The sequence below is a fragment of the Ceratotherium simum genome, chromosome 18 (assembly GCF_057802395.1).
Source record: "Ceratotherium simum simum isolate JZ-2026a chromosome 18, ASM5780239v1, whole genome shotgun sequence".
In the NCBI taxonomy this organism is placed as follows: Eukaryota; Metazoa; Chordata; class Mammalia; order Perissodactyla; family Rhinocerotidae; genus Ceratotherium; species Ceratotherium simum.
This window is the reverse complement of record NC_141917.1, coordinates 11790176-11806858: the sequence shown is the minus strand read 5'-3', so window position 1 is coordinate 11806858 and position 16683 is coordinate 11790176. Positions and strand designations below refer to the sequence as shown.

Sequence of the window (16683 nt, the reverse complement as noted above, 5' to 3'; positions counted from 1 at the left end):
ACACCTAGGCTGTATGGTACTAATGTTATGAGACCGTTGTATATGCGGTCTGTGGTTGACTGAAACGTTGTAATGTGGTGCGAGACTGTATGATAATTAGTATGCAAGTACTTTGTAAAATATCATGTAAGGTATTATTATTAATAATAAAAATAACACCTTCAGGTGATAAACTGTAATATACCATAATTAAGATGATTTAATTTAAATATACAGCTCTTCCTGCCAAGTCCCAATTTCAATCATCCTTTCTATTACAAGACAAATGTCTTATTGATCTTTCTCCTTTGTTAATTTCTCACAAATTGCCCCATTCCTTTAAATCTCATCACATCAACTCAAGCTAAGATTACATGGAGGAGAGGAAAACTTTCATTTCTGTATCCTCAGTTTCTAGCAAGTGTCCTCACCTTCATGCCTGCTTCTATTTGTTCACGTATTCAGAACATGCTTATTGAACCTTATGCCATTTATTGAGGCAGGCTTATTGGAAGGCAAGGCAGACTCATTTCTTCACTCCAGATTCTCTTCCCAGGAAAGCTCATTCCCAGCCTCCTATATAATAATGGCTCATCAGTTTTTATTTCCAGTCTAGTCTGTCCTCTGGCTTGAAATCCGTGCATTCAACTGCCTGCTTGACACATTCTCATGGATGTTTCACAGGCTCCTTAAACTCAGAATGTCTAAAACTGAACTATTCTCCTCTGGTCTCCCTCTCCCAGAAAGTCTTACCGTGGTCCATCAGACCGTACATTCAAAGAGCTCTTTGTCTTTTACACTTCTTGTTCCTTCAGCTCTCAAGTCTCCTCCATCATCAGGTCATGTCGACTTTATCTCCTAAATAGTAGTGGAATCTATCCAACTCTTTCCCTTTCACTGACATCCTGGGCCAAGCTATCATTGTCACTCACCTGGAAAACCCAAATAGCTTTCTAATGATCTCTCCTCCTCTTTCACCTGTTTCCCATCCATTTCACATTGCTGACAGAACAGTGATAAAAACACAAACCCAATCACATTGCTTTCTAGTTAAAACTTTCCATGTCCTTTCATTGCTCTTTGGAAAAAGGCCACCTCTTTAGAATGGCCTTCAAGGTTTGGCTCTGCCTACCTCCCTAGCCTCACCTGAGGTCACATTTTCTTCCTGCTCTGTTCTCCTTGATCTTGAACATGCCCTTTTTCTTCCCGTGCAATGCCCTCCTCCTCCCATCCTCCCTACACCCTCCTCCCTTTGCCTGGATAATGCTGGCTCAGCTGAATGTCACTTGTCCAGGGAAACTGTCCGCTGATGCCCCTCTCCCCCAGTAAACCCGTTTCCCTGTATCCATTTCACAGCACTCTGTGCTTTTCCTTCCTGGGACTAACCACAGTTTGCAATTTATATACTTAGTTGTGTGATTTATTTGATTAATGCACATCTGTCCTGCTAGATTAAAAACTCCATGAGGTCAAGGACTATATATCTTTTTTGTTCACGGTTTTGGCAGCTACCAGTGCCTGACACTTATCGTGTTGAATGAATGAATCAGTCTGTCAAAATTCATCATCCTTCCATAACATGGCTCTAACTTACTTACAATCTTCTCTAACTCAACACAAACCTTCTCTTTTTTGTTTGTTCTCTGAACATGCTTTAATTAATCATCCTTATGATTCCACAATTGTCCCCCTTATCAAGAATGTTCTCTCTCATCTTCTTTGTTTATCTAAGTTCCAGGCTTAATTGAGTCTCATCACATCCTTTGCTCTTCCTTTGTTCACTTAGGGATATTTAAATTTTTTCCCCTTTTCTTGGACATCCTATATCTATAGCACTTAAACTTTACATAATGCACCTGGACGTTTAAATCTTTTTAAACCTTTTGATAACCAGTAAGTTTTTGTGATTATGTCTCTAATCTAGTTTAGTAAGTATTTACAGCCTGTGTACTATGTGAATATTTAGTACTGGGCTAGTCACAGTAGTGGATAAAATAATTATAAGACATGATACATAGCTCCTTTCTTTAGTCAATATAAAATGTTTTTGGGAAAACCAACATCTACACCTAATACCAAGCTGCCTTCTGTTGTTTTGAAAGAATACCCTCTTTGAGTATTCGTACTTACTACACTTAGGGATCTAAGTGTTATTTATTGTTTTTAGAAAATCAGCAACAAGATTTCTAGAAAAACCATCGTTTAAGTTGCCTTAAGGATGCTGATTCTGAATTAAATTATTATCTCCAGCCACATCAATAAGGAAATATTTTGTTTGTGTTGAATATATTTCATTTAGATTACAGTAAATATTTCCCATAAAAGTATTAAATTATTGTGTATTTTTCTAATTTATTTATTTTATTCTTTAAGATGCACTTTATTTTTTAAACCACTGTGTTGAGATATGAATGACATACAAACAGCTGTACATATTTAATGTATACAACTTGGTAAGTTTGGAGATAAGTATACATCTGTGAAACTATCACCGTAAGCTATGCCATGAACATATCCATCACCGCCAAAAGATTCCTCTTGACTTCTTTAATGATGATGATTATGATGATTATTTTGCGATAAAAACACTTAACATGAGATCTACCCTCTTAGGAAAATTTTAAGTATACAATGCAGCATTGTTAACTGTAGGCACTATGCTGTACAGAAGATCTCTAGGACTTACTCATTTTGTATAACTGAAACTTTGTACCTTTTTTTTTTTAATTGATGTTTTAATGGTTTCTAACATTGTGAAATTTTTGGGTTGTACATTTTTGTTTGTCCATCACCATATGTATGACTCCCTTCACCCCTTGTGCCCACCCCCCACCCCTACTGCCCCTGGTAACCACAGTCCAGTTTTCTCTGTCCATGTGTTGGTTTATATTCCACATATGAGTGAGATCATACAGTGTTTGTCTTTCTCTTTCTGGCTTATTTCACTTAACATAATACGCTCCAGGCCCATCCATGTTGTTGCAAATGGGACGATTTTGTCTTTTTTCATGGCTGAGTAGTATTCCATTGTATATATATACCACATTTTCCTAATCCAGTCGTCAGTCGAGGGACACTTAGGTTGCTTCCACTTCTTGGCTATGGTGAATAATGCTGCAATGAACATAGAGGTGCATAAGCCTCTTTGGATTGTTGATTTCAGGTTCGTTGGATAGATTCCCAGTAGTGGGATGGCTGGGTCATAGGGCATCTCTATTTTTAATTCTTTGAGGAATATCCATACCGTTTTCCATAGAGGCTGCACCAATTTGCATTCCCACCAGCTGTGTATGAGGGTTCCTGTTTCTCCACACCCTCTCCAACATTTGTTGTTTTTTGTCTTGGTGATTATAGCCATTCTAACGGGTGTGAGGTGGTATCTTAGTGTTGTTTTGATTTGCATTTCCCTGATGATTAGTGATGTTGAGCATCTTTTCATGTGCCTATTGGCCATCTGTATATCTTCCTTGGAGAAGTGTCTCTTCATTTCCTCTGCCCATTTTTTGATCGGGTTGTTTGTTTTTGTGTTGTTCAGTTGTGTGAGTTCTTTATATATTATGGAGATCAACCCATTGTCAGATGTATGTTTTGCAAATATTCTCTCCCAGCTGGTGGGTTGTCTGTTCATCTTGATTCTGGTTTCATTAGTCTTATAAAAGCTCTTTAATCTGATAAAGTCCCACTTGTTTATTTTTTCTTTAGTTTCCCTAGTCTGGGTAGGCATGTCATCCGAAAAGATTCCTTTAAAACCAAATAGTGTGTTGCCTATATTTTCTTCTATGAGTTTTATAGTTTCAGGTCTCACCTTCAGGTCTTTGATCCATTTTGAGTTAATTTTTGTGAATGGCGATAGCACATGGTCCACGTTCGTTCTTTTGCATGTGGCTGTCCAGTTTTCCCAACACCATTTGCTGAAGAGACTTTCCTTTCTCCATTGCATGTTCTTAGCACCTTTGTCGAAAATTAGCTGTCCATATATGTGTGGTTTTATTTCTGGGCTTTCAATTATGTTCCATTGATCTGTGTGTCTGTTTTTGTACCAGTACGATGCTGTTTTGACTACTATTGCTTTGTAGTATGTTTTGAAGTCAGGGATTGTGATGCTTCCTGCTTTGTTCTTTTTTCTTAGGATTTCTTTAGCTATTCGGGGTCTTTTGTTGCCCCATATAAATTTTAGTATTCTTTTTTCTATTTCTGTGAAGAATGTCATTGGGATTCTGATTGGGATTGCATTGAATCTGTAGATTGCTTTAGGTAATATAGACATTTTACTTACGTTTATTCTTCCAATCCACGTGCATGGGATATCTTTCCATTTCTTTATGTCATCATGGATTTCTTTCAATAATGTCTTGTAGTTCTCATTGTATAGGTCCTTCACCTCCTTGGTAAGATTTATTCCTAGGTATTTTATTCTTTTTGATGCAATTGTAAATGGTATTATCTTTTTGAGCTCTCTTTCTGTTAGTTCATTATTAGCATACAGAAATGCAACTGATTTTTGTAGATTGATTTTGTACCCTGCAACTTTGCTGTAGTTGTTGATTGTTTCTAATAGTTTTCCAACAGATTCTTTAGGGTTTTCTATATATACAATCATGTCATCTGCAGATAGTGAGAGTGAAACTTTGTACCTTTTGACTAATACCTCTCCATTTCCCCCTGCTCCCAGCCCCTAGCAACCACCATTCTATTCTCTGGTTCTATGATTTGACTGTTTTAGATTCCTCATATAAGTGGTATCTTGTAGTATTTGTCTTTCTGGTCTGGCCACCAGACCTATTCATTCTATTCATATTCATTATTTCACTTAGCATAATGTCCTCCAGGTTCATCTGTGTTGTTGCAAATGGCAGAATTTCCTTCTTTTTCAAGGCTGAATAATATTTCATTGTATGTATGTATATACAACAATATCTGTTTATCCATTGATGGACATTTAGGTCGCTTCCATGTCTTGGCTATTGTGAATAATGCTGCAATGAACATGGGAGTGCAGATATCTCTTTAGGACCTTGATTTCAATTTTTTTGGATATACACCCAGAAGTGGGATTGCTGGATCATGTGGTAGTTCTATTTGTAATTTTTCAAGGAACTGCATACTGTTTTCCATAGTGGCTGTACCAATTTACATTCCCACCAGTAGCGCATAAGGGTTCCCATTTCTCTGCATCCTGGCCAACACTTGTTATCTTTTGTTTTTTTTGAGAATAGCTGTCCTAACAGATGTGAGGAGATATCTCACTGTGGTTTTGGTTTGCATTTCCCTGATGGTTAGTGATGTTGACCACATTTTCATATACCTGTTGGCCATCTGTATGTCCTCTTTGGAGAAGTATTTATTCATTTTTTTTCTCATTTCAGTCAGGTTACTTGTTTTTTTTTTTACTATTAAGTTGTAGGAATTCCTTATATATTTTGGATTTTAACTCTTTTTCAGGTTTGCAAATATTTACTCACGTTCCATAAGTTGCCTGTTCATTTGTTGATTGTTTCCTTTGCTGTTCATGAGCTTTTTAGTTTGGTGTAGTCTCACTTGTCTATTTTTGCTTTTGTTGCTTGTGCTTTTGGAGTCACATCCAAAAAATTATTGCCAAGACCAATGTCAAAAAACTTTTCCCCTATGTTGTATTCTAGGAGTTTTACCCTTTCAGGTCTTAAATTTAAATCTTTAATCCGTTCTGAGTTGATTTTTGTGTATGGTGTAAGATAAGGGCTCAATTTCATTCTTTTGCATGTGGATATCCAGTTTTCCCAATGCTGTTGATTGAGGAGATTATCTTTTCCTCATTGAGTATTCTTGGCTCCCTTGTCGAACATCAGTTGACCATATATACGTGGGTTTATTTCTGGGCTGTCTATTCTGTTCCATTGGTCTGCATGTCTGTTTTTATGCTGGTGCCATATTGTTTTGATTTCTGTAGATTTGTTATAGATTTGGAAATTAGTAGGTGATTCTGATTTGTTCTTGCTCAAAATTGCTTTGGCTATTCAGGGTCTTTTGCGGTCCTATATGAATTTTAGGATTTTTTTTTTCTATATCTGTAAAAAATGTCATTGGAATTTTTATAGGGATTGAATTAAACCTGTAGATTACTTTGGGTAGTATGGACATTTTAACAATATTAATTCTTCCATCCCATAAACATGTGATATATTTCCATATATTTATGTCTATTTTAATTTCTTTCATTAGTATTTATAGTTTTCAGTGTACCAGTCTTTTCCTTCTTGGTTGAGTTTATTCCTACGTATTTTATTCTTTCTGATGCTGATGTAAATTGGCTTGTTTTCTTAATTTCTTTTTTTGGATAGTTCGTTGTTATTGTTCAGAGTATTTTTCTAATGTAAAGATACTCAGAAGGAGCCAAGTATCCCCCCCTTTATCCCACATACACCACAAATACTAGATTTTGTAGTATTTTAATAACTATATTGCTTTTGGAAAAAAGTGAGTTTTTTATATCTATGAATTTACACTGACTGAATCTCTTGATGAAACATTTAAAGAAAAATCTACTTTGTTTTATGTTGTAAAGTCCTTGTCCTTCCTGTCATTTAGTAGTCTTTATTTTGGCAAATCTTTGTTTTAGCCTTATGTGGAGTTGTTTCGAATTAATTCTTTCTAAATATCTGTATTATCTTTGTTCCGGTGGTCTTGTATTGCTTAATGAATCTCTGTGATTCCAAAGTCGCTACTAAATCAATTAACTTCATTTAGATTTCTCCAAGGTAAAGATAATTATTAATGTTCTTCTAGACTCCATTTTAAATCAGCTCTTTGTTATTAAAATAGGCCATCCTCACTTGGAAAAAAGTCTCAACAAAATCAATAGCATATATATGGCATATGTATTTTTTTCAAAGAAGGTCACTTTAATTATGTAAATAAAATGACTGTCTTTGAAAATTGCTTGATTTATACTCTACAGGATTTTGGTCTTATAAGTTAGCCACTGCTGCATCTACAGCTGCTCACAACTAATGATGTAGTGTAAAGAGAAATGAGGCAGTTGCACACAATAACCCCTCAGAAAGTAATACCAACCACACTACTACTCGCTGTTAAAAAACAAAATTCAACTGAGTAAATCTGAAGATCTAGTTGGCTTTATTAGGCGATTCATGACTCAGGCAGCATCTCATCTAACAAGCAGAGAGATACTCTGAGTGGTTGTACAAAATGGAAAGTTTTCATAGGAAGAAGGGTGGGGCAAGGGAGATATTAGCAAAAGAAAAGAAAGGATTATTTGGGCCAGGACATCTTCTCTTTGAGAGGGAAGGGACCACAAGGGTTTTATCATATAGATTGCCTCTCATTACTCTGGGGGATGGAGAGGGCCTACATGACAGATCACCTCATTGGTACTGACCAGAAAATGCCAGACTGGTTGATTAAGATTATATTGCTGGGAGAAGTTGAAACTGCAATTAATTGCAGTTGGTTTGCTGTCGTGGGGGCCATTTTGAGCCTATTATTGTTTTTTTTCACATTACCATTTCCCTGAAAAATTAGTATATTTTGTCTATGAAGCTCATTAGCCAGTAGATATTTTTGAACTTTGGGCTTCAATTGAAAATGTTTGTTTAGTACTCTGAAGATTCTACATGGATGGGTTCTATTTGAATTTCTAAATCAAGGTAATGTAGGCTTTGAGGTCTTTCATCCTTGGGTTAGAATTCCAATTCTGTAACCAGAATCAAACTCTCTGTGCTTCATTTTCTTTGTATGTAAAATGTACATAAAAATATCCATCACTTAGGATGTTGTAAAGATTAATTGGTAAAGTTTTGTGGTATAGGATCGGCCAAGATTAGATATGCTTGCTCTCTGAATATATCAGTTAAGAATGTGTTTGGCTGTAAGAGAAAACCAGAGAAGTAGTGGCTTAAACAAGTAGGGCTGTGTTTATTATTATTTTTTTTTGTGAGGACGATCAGCCCTGAGCTAACATCCATACTAATCCTCCTCTTTTGCTGAGGAAGACCGGCTCTGAGCTAACATCTATTGCCAGTCCTCCTCCTTTTATTCCCCAAAGCCCCAGTAGATAGTTGTATGTCATAGCTGCACATCCTTCTAGTTGCTGTGTGTGGGACGCGGCCTCAGCATGGCCGGAGAAGCGGTGCGTCGGTGTGCGCCCGGGATCTGAACCCGGGCCACCAGCAGCAGAGCGCGTGCACTTAACCGCTAAGCCACGGGCCGGCCCCGAGGGCTGTTTTTTAATTTTTCCTGCTACCAAGAAAATGCAGAGATGCGCAGTCCAGGGCTATGCCATTAGGAATCTTACTCTTTCTACCTTGCTGTCGTCCTTAGGCTGTGGCTCTTTTCTTCTAGGCGTAAGGTGGCTGCTGCATCTCAAGGCGTTGTGTCTGTGGGCGCTTCACGAAGCTTTGCGTTTTACTTGAGGACCAGATTCTTCCCCAGGAGCTTTTGTCTACCATGTCATTGGCCAGAATGGGGTCATTCTCTCTTACAAGAGAGTCTGGGGAATGAAAGAGCTTTAGTTGGGCAATTTGCTACCTTGAGCAAAATTGGGATTCTTTTAGTAACGAAGAAAGGGGATGAATACTGGATAGGCAACTAATGTGCCTTTTTTACGTTGTTACCTCAGTTCTTTTAATCCAAATAAAGTGGAAATTTGAGAACACTAAAATTCAGGGACTGAGCCCTCTGTCTTCCCTTCTAATCCACACATACCTCACCTCATTCCCCATCAAGTGACAAGAACACATAATACCAGGGTATGACCCACACCAACCTCAGACATTAGCCTGAAGGTGGACCCCCAAACTGGCATGGCTGCCTCGCTGATTGGATCTTGAAGATGGGGGAATGGTTTTCCGTGGCTCCTTGTCTGAGTCTCAGCAGGCTTGGGTCATCCTTAGAGGAAGTGACCTGGTCCTTTTTATAACCTTTCCTGCATCAGAGATTGTGGGTCTTCAGAAAAACGTACTTCAAATCCATCCCATTTTTATTCTCTTTGACTCTTTGAAGAGACAAAAAGACAACTTGCCACATAAAGAAAAAAGTCACCATTATTGATACTCTCTGTTCACCTAAGAAGGAAAAAAATCATTGCATAGTAATTACAAGGAAATTTTCAGAAGTGGGGACTTTCCTGAGGATATCCCATAAAGCCAAGTGAAGCACTGAGTGTCATGGCTGGCACGTAGTGAATATTGCAGCCATTGTGGTTAACACCTGCAAAAAATTTGCCATGGGCAAGAATTGTTCCTTTGTTTCCAGTGACCAGACTTAAACTTCCTAGAATTTTAACTGTTCTTTATAATGGTTGCTTAAGTCTTATGAGAAAAGTGACTTCTGAGTGTCTTAATTTATTGCCTTTCAGTGTATATGATAAATTGTATTTGTAACCAAGCTGATAAATGGTCTCTGTTATTTACGTAAATGTAAATACTGCCCCACAATTACTGCACTAGGAACTTAGTTTAGTGATCAATTACTAATGGTGAAAAGATACCATTTTTTATTCCTTCGCCAACTGTTACCTGATACGTCTGTTCACTTGATTCCTTCTCTTTCTCTCCCTTTTTATTGGCCCTATTTCTGTTTGCAACTCTTATGTACATTATTCAATACTTTAAGTACTTTTTAAGCAAATCCATAGGCCATTTTTTCTAAGATAGATAAAGAGAGTTGTGATAATTTTTAACTGCATTATGCACCACCCTTGTAAATTCCCTGGGGTTGAGACCAAGTTTCATAAAACTCTTTCACTCCATGGCACCCATCACAGTGATGGATGTGGAACAGACACTCAGTATGGATATGGTGATTGATTAGCTCTGACTTTATGGCCTATTCTGGTAATAGGAAATACTGTCTTAGGATTGGTCCCCTGTTTGGCACCATTAGGAAGATAAAGGTCTCCAATAGGAGATTTTAACCCAAACATTTTTAAAGGACACTGTAAATAGAATTAACTACAAATGGCCAGCTGCCACATTTAAGAACAAGATGGCCCAGGCATAAAAAAATTTAGTGGTGAACATTCCCCATGCCAAATGCAGTCAGAGCCTGAGGGAATTAAGGGTATGACAGGTTCTGAATGAAAAAATAAGTGAGATTGTTAAATATGAGTACCAGGTGGTCACTGATTTCTGAGTTATTTGTACCATTTTGTTCTTATGTAAACCATAAAACAGGCTGGCTGCCAACCAGAACCTGCAGCTGCATCAAAGAGACTTCTTTGTACAAGTACCAGAAAACAAAGAATGATGATAGGCTTACAGTCTGTTATAGTTTTGTACATGAAAGGGAAAATAAAACTGTTGATGTCATAGTCCTGGGGCCAAAAATGCTGACATATATGTACCTAGCTAGGGCTATAAAAGTGGTCTGCAGTCCTAAGAAATGTCTAAGTCTTTTTGAAATAGCCAGTTAACTTTTAATTCGCATTCATATGTCACATGCTGTCATCTTTATTCTTTCTAGTGTCTGAACACTTCCTCTCTTCCTATGACATTGACTGCAGTTTGGAAACCAAGAAGGAAGTGGTCCAGTGCATGGGCTCCTTCCAGGATGGGGTAGCTGAGAAGTCTGTTGATTATTTCCAGAGATTCCGACGTTCTACCCATGTGACGCCCAAGTCGTACCTCTCCTTTATTCAGGGCTATAAGTTCATATATGGAGAAAAGCGTGTGGAAGTGCAAACTCTGGCCAACAGGTAAGTGTGATGCTCAAATATAAAGTTGCTTTAAAGCAGTGGCTCTCAACTGGGGGCAAATTTGCTCCTAGTGGACATTTTGCAATGACTAGTGACATTTTTGTTTGTTACAACTCGGATGGCAGGGGGCAGAGGAGTGCCACTGGCGTCAAATGAGTAGATGTCAAGGATGCTTTTAAACGTCCTAGGAGTGTGCAGGACAGTCCTCCACAGCAAAGAATTATCCAGCCCAAAATGGCAATAGTGCTGTGGTTGAGGAACCCTCCTCTTGGGCCTATCCAAAGGATTATCCCATGGTTGCTAGGGAATTTATTGTTGCCCAATAGGATAAAATACTGCCAAGTTTTTATGTGGCCCACCACTTTCTATAATATTGAATGACTTAATGATAGAAATAATAGACCTGGAAGGAAGTTGAGAATACAGACATCCCCTCCTCCCTCCTCTTGTCCCTCTCTTCCCACACTTTCTGAGTGTCTGGGACAGAAGAGTCTGGCTGATGCTTATGTTCGCTGCATAGCAAATAGCCTACTTCACTGATATTTGTTACAGATTTCTCTACTCTGCCCTGCTCTTTTCTGAACACTTACATCTTCTGCCTGAATATGGCCCGAATCAGCCTGGGTTGCTACCTAAGGGACCCCTGGGTGGTTGATTGGGCTAAGTGACTCTGAGGGCTCCAGTCTTTAAGATCACGTCATTGCAGGTTCAGACAGGCAGCTAGTCCCTTCATGAGGCTGTTCTGATGGCTTTAAGTTTGTTTCTTTTCTTGATCCCAAACCTTCTTTTAACTTCGTTGATCTCTTTTAAAAAACTAAAGTCATTTGTTTACCTTCCTCCATGACAGGGCTTCAAGCATTTGAAGTCTATTGTCATTTAGCTAAACTTCATTAAGCATGTTTTCTGTGTGATCCAGATTCTAGACCCACTGTTGTTTGTCATGTCACACAGAGTATTTTTAGCAGGTTCCCTCTTCCCACATGCGATCTATGAAAAACATAAAAGTGTCTTTGGTCTTGAATCAAGCCTGGACATGTACCCTTTTGGTCAAGCCCTCTTGGATTTGCTATTTGTCTCTATGCTCATTCTTCAAATGTGACCATTACTATCTATATTAGTGGACCGGTACTTGGAAGATGTGACCAAGTACCATAAATTTTGACATTGCTCGCTTGGATTTTCAATCCCAGAATGAATACTGGATTGGAAAAGCTAAAAGAAGCTTCGGAGTCTGTTGCAGCCCTGAGCAAAGAGCTGGAAGGGAAAGAGAAGGAGCTACAGGTGGCCAACGTGAAAGCCGACACGGTGGGTGGACATTGACGCGTGCACCATATTCATTTTGAATTCCCAGTTCATAAATGTTAGTGGTGTATGCATATTCACTAAGTTATAACCATGAAAGTATAAATTATTTACTTCCATTAGAACAGAGTACTCTTAATTTTATGTATGAAAAATTGTGTAAGTGGACAAAATCAACAACGCAAGGCAAGAACGTGCTGCGTGTTTGGTAATTTTTGATGAGGTATTTTCTTGTTTTATATTGAATTAGGTCTTAAAAGACGTGACAATGAAAGCCCAGGCTGCCGAAAAGGTCAAGACTGAGGTACAGAAGGTGAAGGACAAAGCCCAGGCCATTGTAGACGGCATCTCTAAAGATAAAGCCATTGCTGAAGAAAAACTGGAAGCAGCAAAACCAGCTTTAGAAGAAGCGGAAGCAGCCTTGCAGGTAAATCTCAGGGATACAATAGATACCATCCTTCAGGGCCTAGGAGGAGGGCTAAGGCAGAGAAGATGAATAACAACCAGGAGATGCTCTACTGCTCCCCGCCACAGCTCTCTCCACAGGAATGATTTCAAGTAATATTTTCTGCTTGGAGATGTTATTAGCTCTTTTTAGATTTTGCACGTGCTACTTCACATCTCATTTTCCTCACTCATGAATGATGGGCAGCGTCATATAATGGTGATCAGGAGTCCTGGATTCTCATTTCAACTCTGTCACCAGTAAGCTGTATGACATTGGGAAAGTCACATAAAATTTCTAAAATAACATTTCCTCACTCATTCCTTGAGGACCTTGGAGTAGGTCTATAAGATACAACTCTCTGAGGGTATCTATGAATTATCCAAATAAAGAACTACTGATCTAATGTAGCTCATTAAGTCAGAGTTTGAGCAGGTTTCCAACACAATCATTCAATGTAATTGTGTAGCAATAACAGAAATGGTGAGATTAGAAAGGAGGTTGGATTCTGAGAAAATATGATGAGTTTAATGAAATAGGCCACACCTTAAAGGGCTGGTCTAGTTTTGAAGACTCAATTTAAGATCTTTTGGGGCTCAATTTAAGATTGCTTTGACTTCGGTCTTACTCATCTACTGCCTTATGTTGTTGACTCCTGGCCTAGAAAATGGCTGGAGAAATAGAACACTGCTGATCGGTCCACTGCTAATTCAAGATATATAACCTCAGTTGAGCATGCGTCATTACTTGATTATGTAATTATTTTTTAACCACTTAGGACACTGCCTGATACACTTCTAAATCTTTTTGGTCCAAGTTAAGTCTTTAAGCTTTCTGAGTCAATATACAAATATGAATTTCTATTCTTTTGAGACAATGAAGATATTGCCTTCTCTTTTATCTCTCCAACATTTCACACTATTCTTACATGTGATCTTTCTTTCCTCATTGTTTCTCCATTCCTCCTCGTACTAGCTAAACTGTTCTCCTTAATCTTTGAAGTCCTCCAGGGTCTTCAGTCTCTCTGATTGGGGGGCATCTCATCTCCTCTTGACCCTTTTTTTTAAAACCAATTTATTGAGGTATGTTTGACATGTAAAAAGCTGTGTATATTTAAAGTATATAACTCGAAGAGTTTGGGGATAAATATAGTACATCTGTGAAACCATCACCACCATGAAACCATAGACATATGCATCACCTCTCAAAGTTTCCTCCACTCCCTTTAATATTATTATTATTATTATTATTATCTTGTGTGGTAAGAACATTTAGTGTAAGATCTACCCTCTTTGAAGTATATAATGCAATATTGTTAACTATAGGCTCTATGCTGTATAGTAGACCTCCAGAATTTATCTTGCATAACTAAGAATTTGTACCCTTTGACTGTCACCTCCCCGTTTCCTCCTCCTGCCAGCCCCTGACAACCACATTCTACTCTCTACTTCTATGAATCTGACTATTTTAGATTCCACATATAAACGAAATCATACAGTGTTTGTTTTTCTGTGTTTAGCTTATTTCACTTAGCATAATGCCCCCCAGGTCCATCCATGTTGTCTCAAATGGAAGGATTTAATTTTTTTAAGGCTGAATAATATTCCATTGTATATATATCACATTTTCTTTAGCCACTCATCCGTCGATGGACATTTAGGTTGCTTCCATATCTTGGCTCTTGTGAATAATGCTGCAATGAACATGGGGGTGCAGATATCTCTTCAAGATCCCGATTCTCATCCCCTCTTTCCTTTTTGGGCATTTTGGCTTCACTGAGAATCTCTGGTCAACAGAGAGAAGACAATGATAGTGTAAAGAAACTTCTAACCCTTTATTGAACTCATGATACCTAATGGCATCATAGGAATAGAGCATATAGCATCTCAGGTCATGCTTAAAGGCATACATTTTTCCAAGATTTAATAGGCTTGGCATCTTTTTTGATATTATAAAATGTTTTCAGTATCCTCCTAATTTCATGCTTTCTACCACTAAAATATTCTGCGTTACATAATCATCAATACAGAAATGTGTGGGAACGGGGGTAAGGTGATGGGGTGTGTGGGAGAGATTTTCAATAATTTCCTTCATTGGTTCTCCCGCCATTTCATTGCCTCTTTGTGAGCTTTTGAAATCTTGAAATGTGTTACTACCAATTTATACTAAAAAAGGTACATTTAAACTCTAACATTTTGGCATCAGGATACATAAATCTAGACAACAAATAAGGTAACAGTGAAGAATGTATCTCTTCCTAACTCAATGCTACTCTGACTTGACACAAACATACAAAATACCTTCAGATGTTAAATAACTATTATTTTGCAATGATGTCTAGGAAATTATGTAACAGTCATATTGCTTTGCTTGCAGAGAGAAGAGGAATCCAATACTTAGCTGAAATAGTTTTAACTTCAGAAACACCCCTTCTCCCAACTTCTTCTATCTGAATATCGAACATAATAGAGCCCAATTCTGTTTGAAAATTGTCCCTTTTAAAACTAAAGTAAAAATAAACATCTTACATCAACTCTTACATGTTATATAACTTTAATTTGACCCTACTTTCCCCAGTGGCTGCTACTATATTTCTCTCCTTTCTTTTATAGCCACACATCTCAAATAAAAGTCATTCTGCCATTTCCACTTCGTTCCTGCAAATTCTCCTTCACTTCCAGCAGTCTGGCTTTCACAAATGCTAGTCTATTGACATAAACCTTTTCAAAGTGTATAGTTACATTCGTAATTACCAAGTTCAGTGGTTTTCTTCTGTTTTTTTCTCAGTCCTCAGAAAAAAGATCATTTGCTTTGATGAGAAGGTCATTGATTACCTTCTTTTGATAAGAGGGATGCAAATGCAAGTAAGATGAAAGGTTTTCAAGATCTGGAAGGAATGAATGTCCACTATTTTTTCTAGAAATAGAGCTGTATCAGATTCTTATATTTAATATTTTTCCAGTACTTATTCCATAAAGTGTATAAGAGATAGAACAGTTCTTATCAACCACAACAGGTCTGTGTGACTGTTAAATAATTTACTCTATAAGAATCTCTGTACTAGAAATGGAACGGAACTTTTCTAAGAGCTGAGTGAAATTCGTATTGCTCAAGTTCCGTCATTTAAAGGTCAGTTCCCAGCTAAGAAACCTCTAATTATTCAATCTGTCAGCCCTGAGGCTACCCGCTGGTGTCAGTCCCCTGTGACAAGTCTGAGTTGCTTAAGAGAGAGAGGCGGATCCTTGACCTACATAACTAATGAGTAAAAAATGCGCTGCAAACACTGGCATTTTCCTGGTTTAGAATCCCTGGTTTCTGCTTAAATGTTGAGTATTCTTTTTCTTTCAGATTACACTTTTCTGTTTTCTGACACAAAGTGGTCTGTACAATTTTAGGGAAGTCACAGCTCCTTATCTGCTCGCCAACATTTCTCTCACTGTCTGTCCTCTCACTGTCAGTTTGAATTGTAAAAATTTGAACTTTGGGGAACGTGTGTTTCTTTGGGATTAAATGTCCATCTGGCCCCTATGACTGCATCTAACTTGAAAATGTTTGCTTTCCTCTGTCAAAATAGTAGCATTTAGAGATTAAAGGTTGGTTTGTCTGCACTTGCTTATCTGAGATTGATGATAACCTCCTTTCCTCCCCCAGACCATCAAGCCTTCGGACATTGCTACAGTTCGCACCTTGGGCCGACCCCCTCACCTCATCATGCGGATCATGGACTGTGTACTGCTGCTGTTTCAAAGGAAAGTCAACGCGGTGAAAATTGACTTGGAAAAAAGCTGTCCAATTCCTTCCTGGCAGGAATCTTTAAAACTGATGACTGCAGGGAACTTTTTACAGAACTTACAGGTTGGTGGTTCAATAATCACAGGCTAAGAAAGGACTCAGATTTCATTAGAGTATCTGAGTAGTCCTTTAATACAGCAAGTTTCTAAAAAGAATTTACTGTACATACATATTTTTACTTATTAAATATTTTTGCCATCTTTATTGAGGTATAATTGACAAATAAAAATTATATTTATTTAAGGTGTGCAACTTGATATTTAGATATACATGTACATTGTGAAATAATCGCCACGGTCAAGCTAATTAAAGTATCATATCACCTCACATAGATACCATTTTCCTCTTTTTGTGGTGAGAACACTTAGAAAATTTCAAGTATACAGTGCAGTGTTGTTAGCTATTTTCATATGGCTGTACTTTAGCTCCAGAACTTATTCATCTTGCGTCTTGACGGACATCTGCCCAGTTGCCC

At 37.9% G+C, this 16683-nt stretch overlaps 1 protein-coding gene across 1 annotated transcript in view; it reads left to right on the top strand.

Annotated features, from left to right (window-relative positions):
• The window catches only part of DNAH5 (dynein axonemal heavy chain 5), a 271398-nt gene that overhangs the window by 193143 nt on the left and 61572 nt on the right, over nucleotides 1–16683 (top strand). Inside the window, exons 56-59 of the mRNA XM_087443140.1 lie at nucleotides 10438–10669; nucleotides 11860–11974; nucleotides 12222–12398; nucleotides 16068–16271. Coding sequence (XP_087299266.1) covers nucleotides 10438–10669; nucleotides 11860–11974; nucleotides 12222–12398; nucleotides 16068–16271 — 728 coding nt within the window. The remainder of the gene's footprint in view (nucleotides 1–10437; nucleotides 10670–11859; nucleotides 11975–12221; nucleotides 12399–16067; nucleotides 16272–16683) is intronic.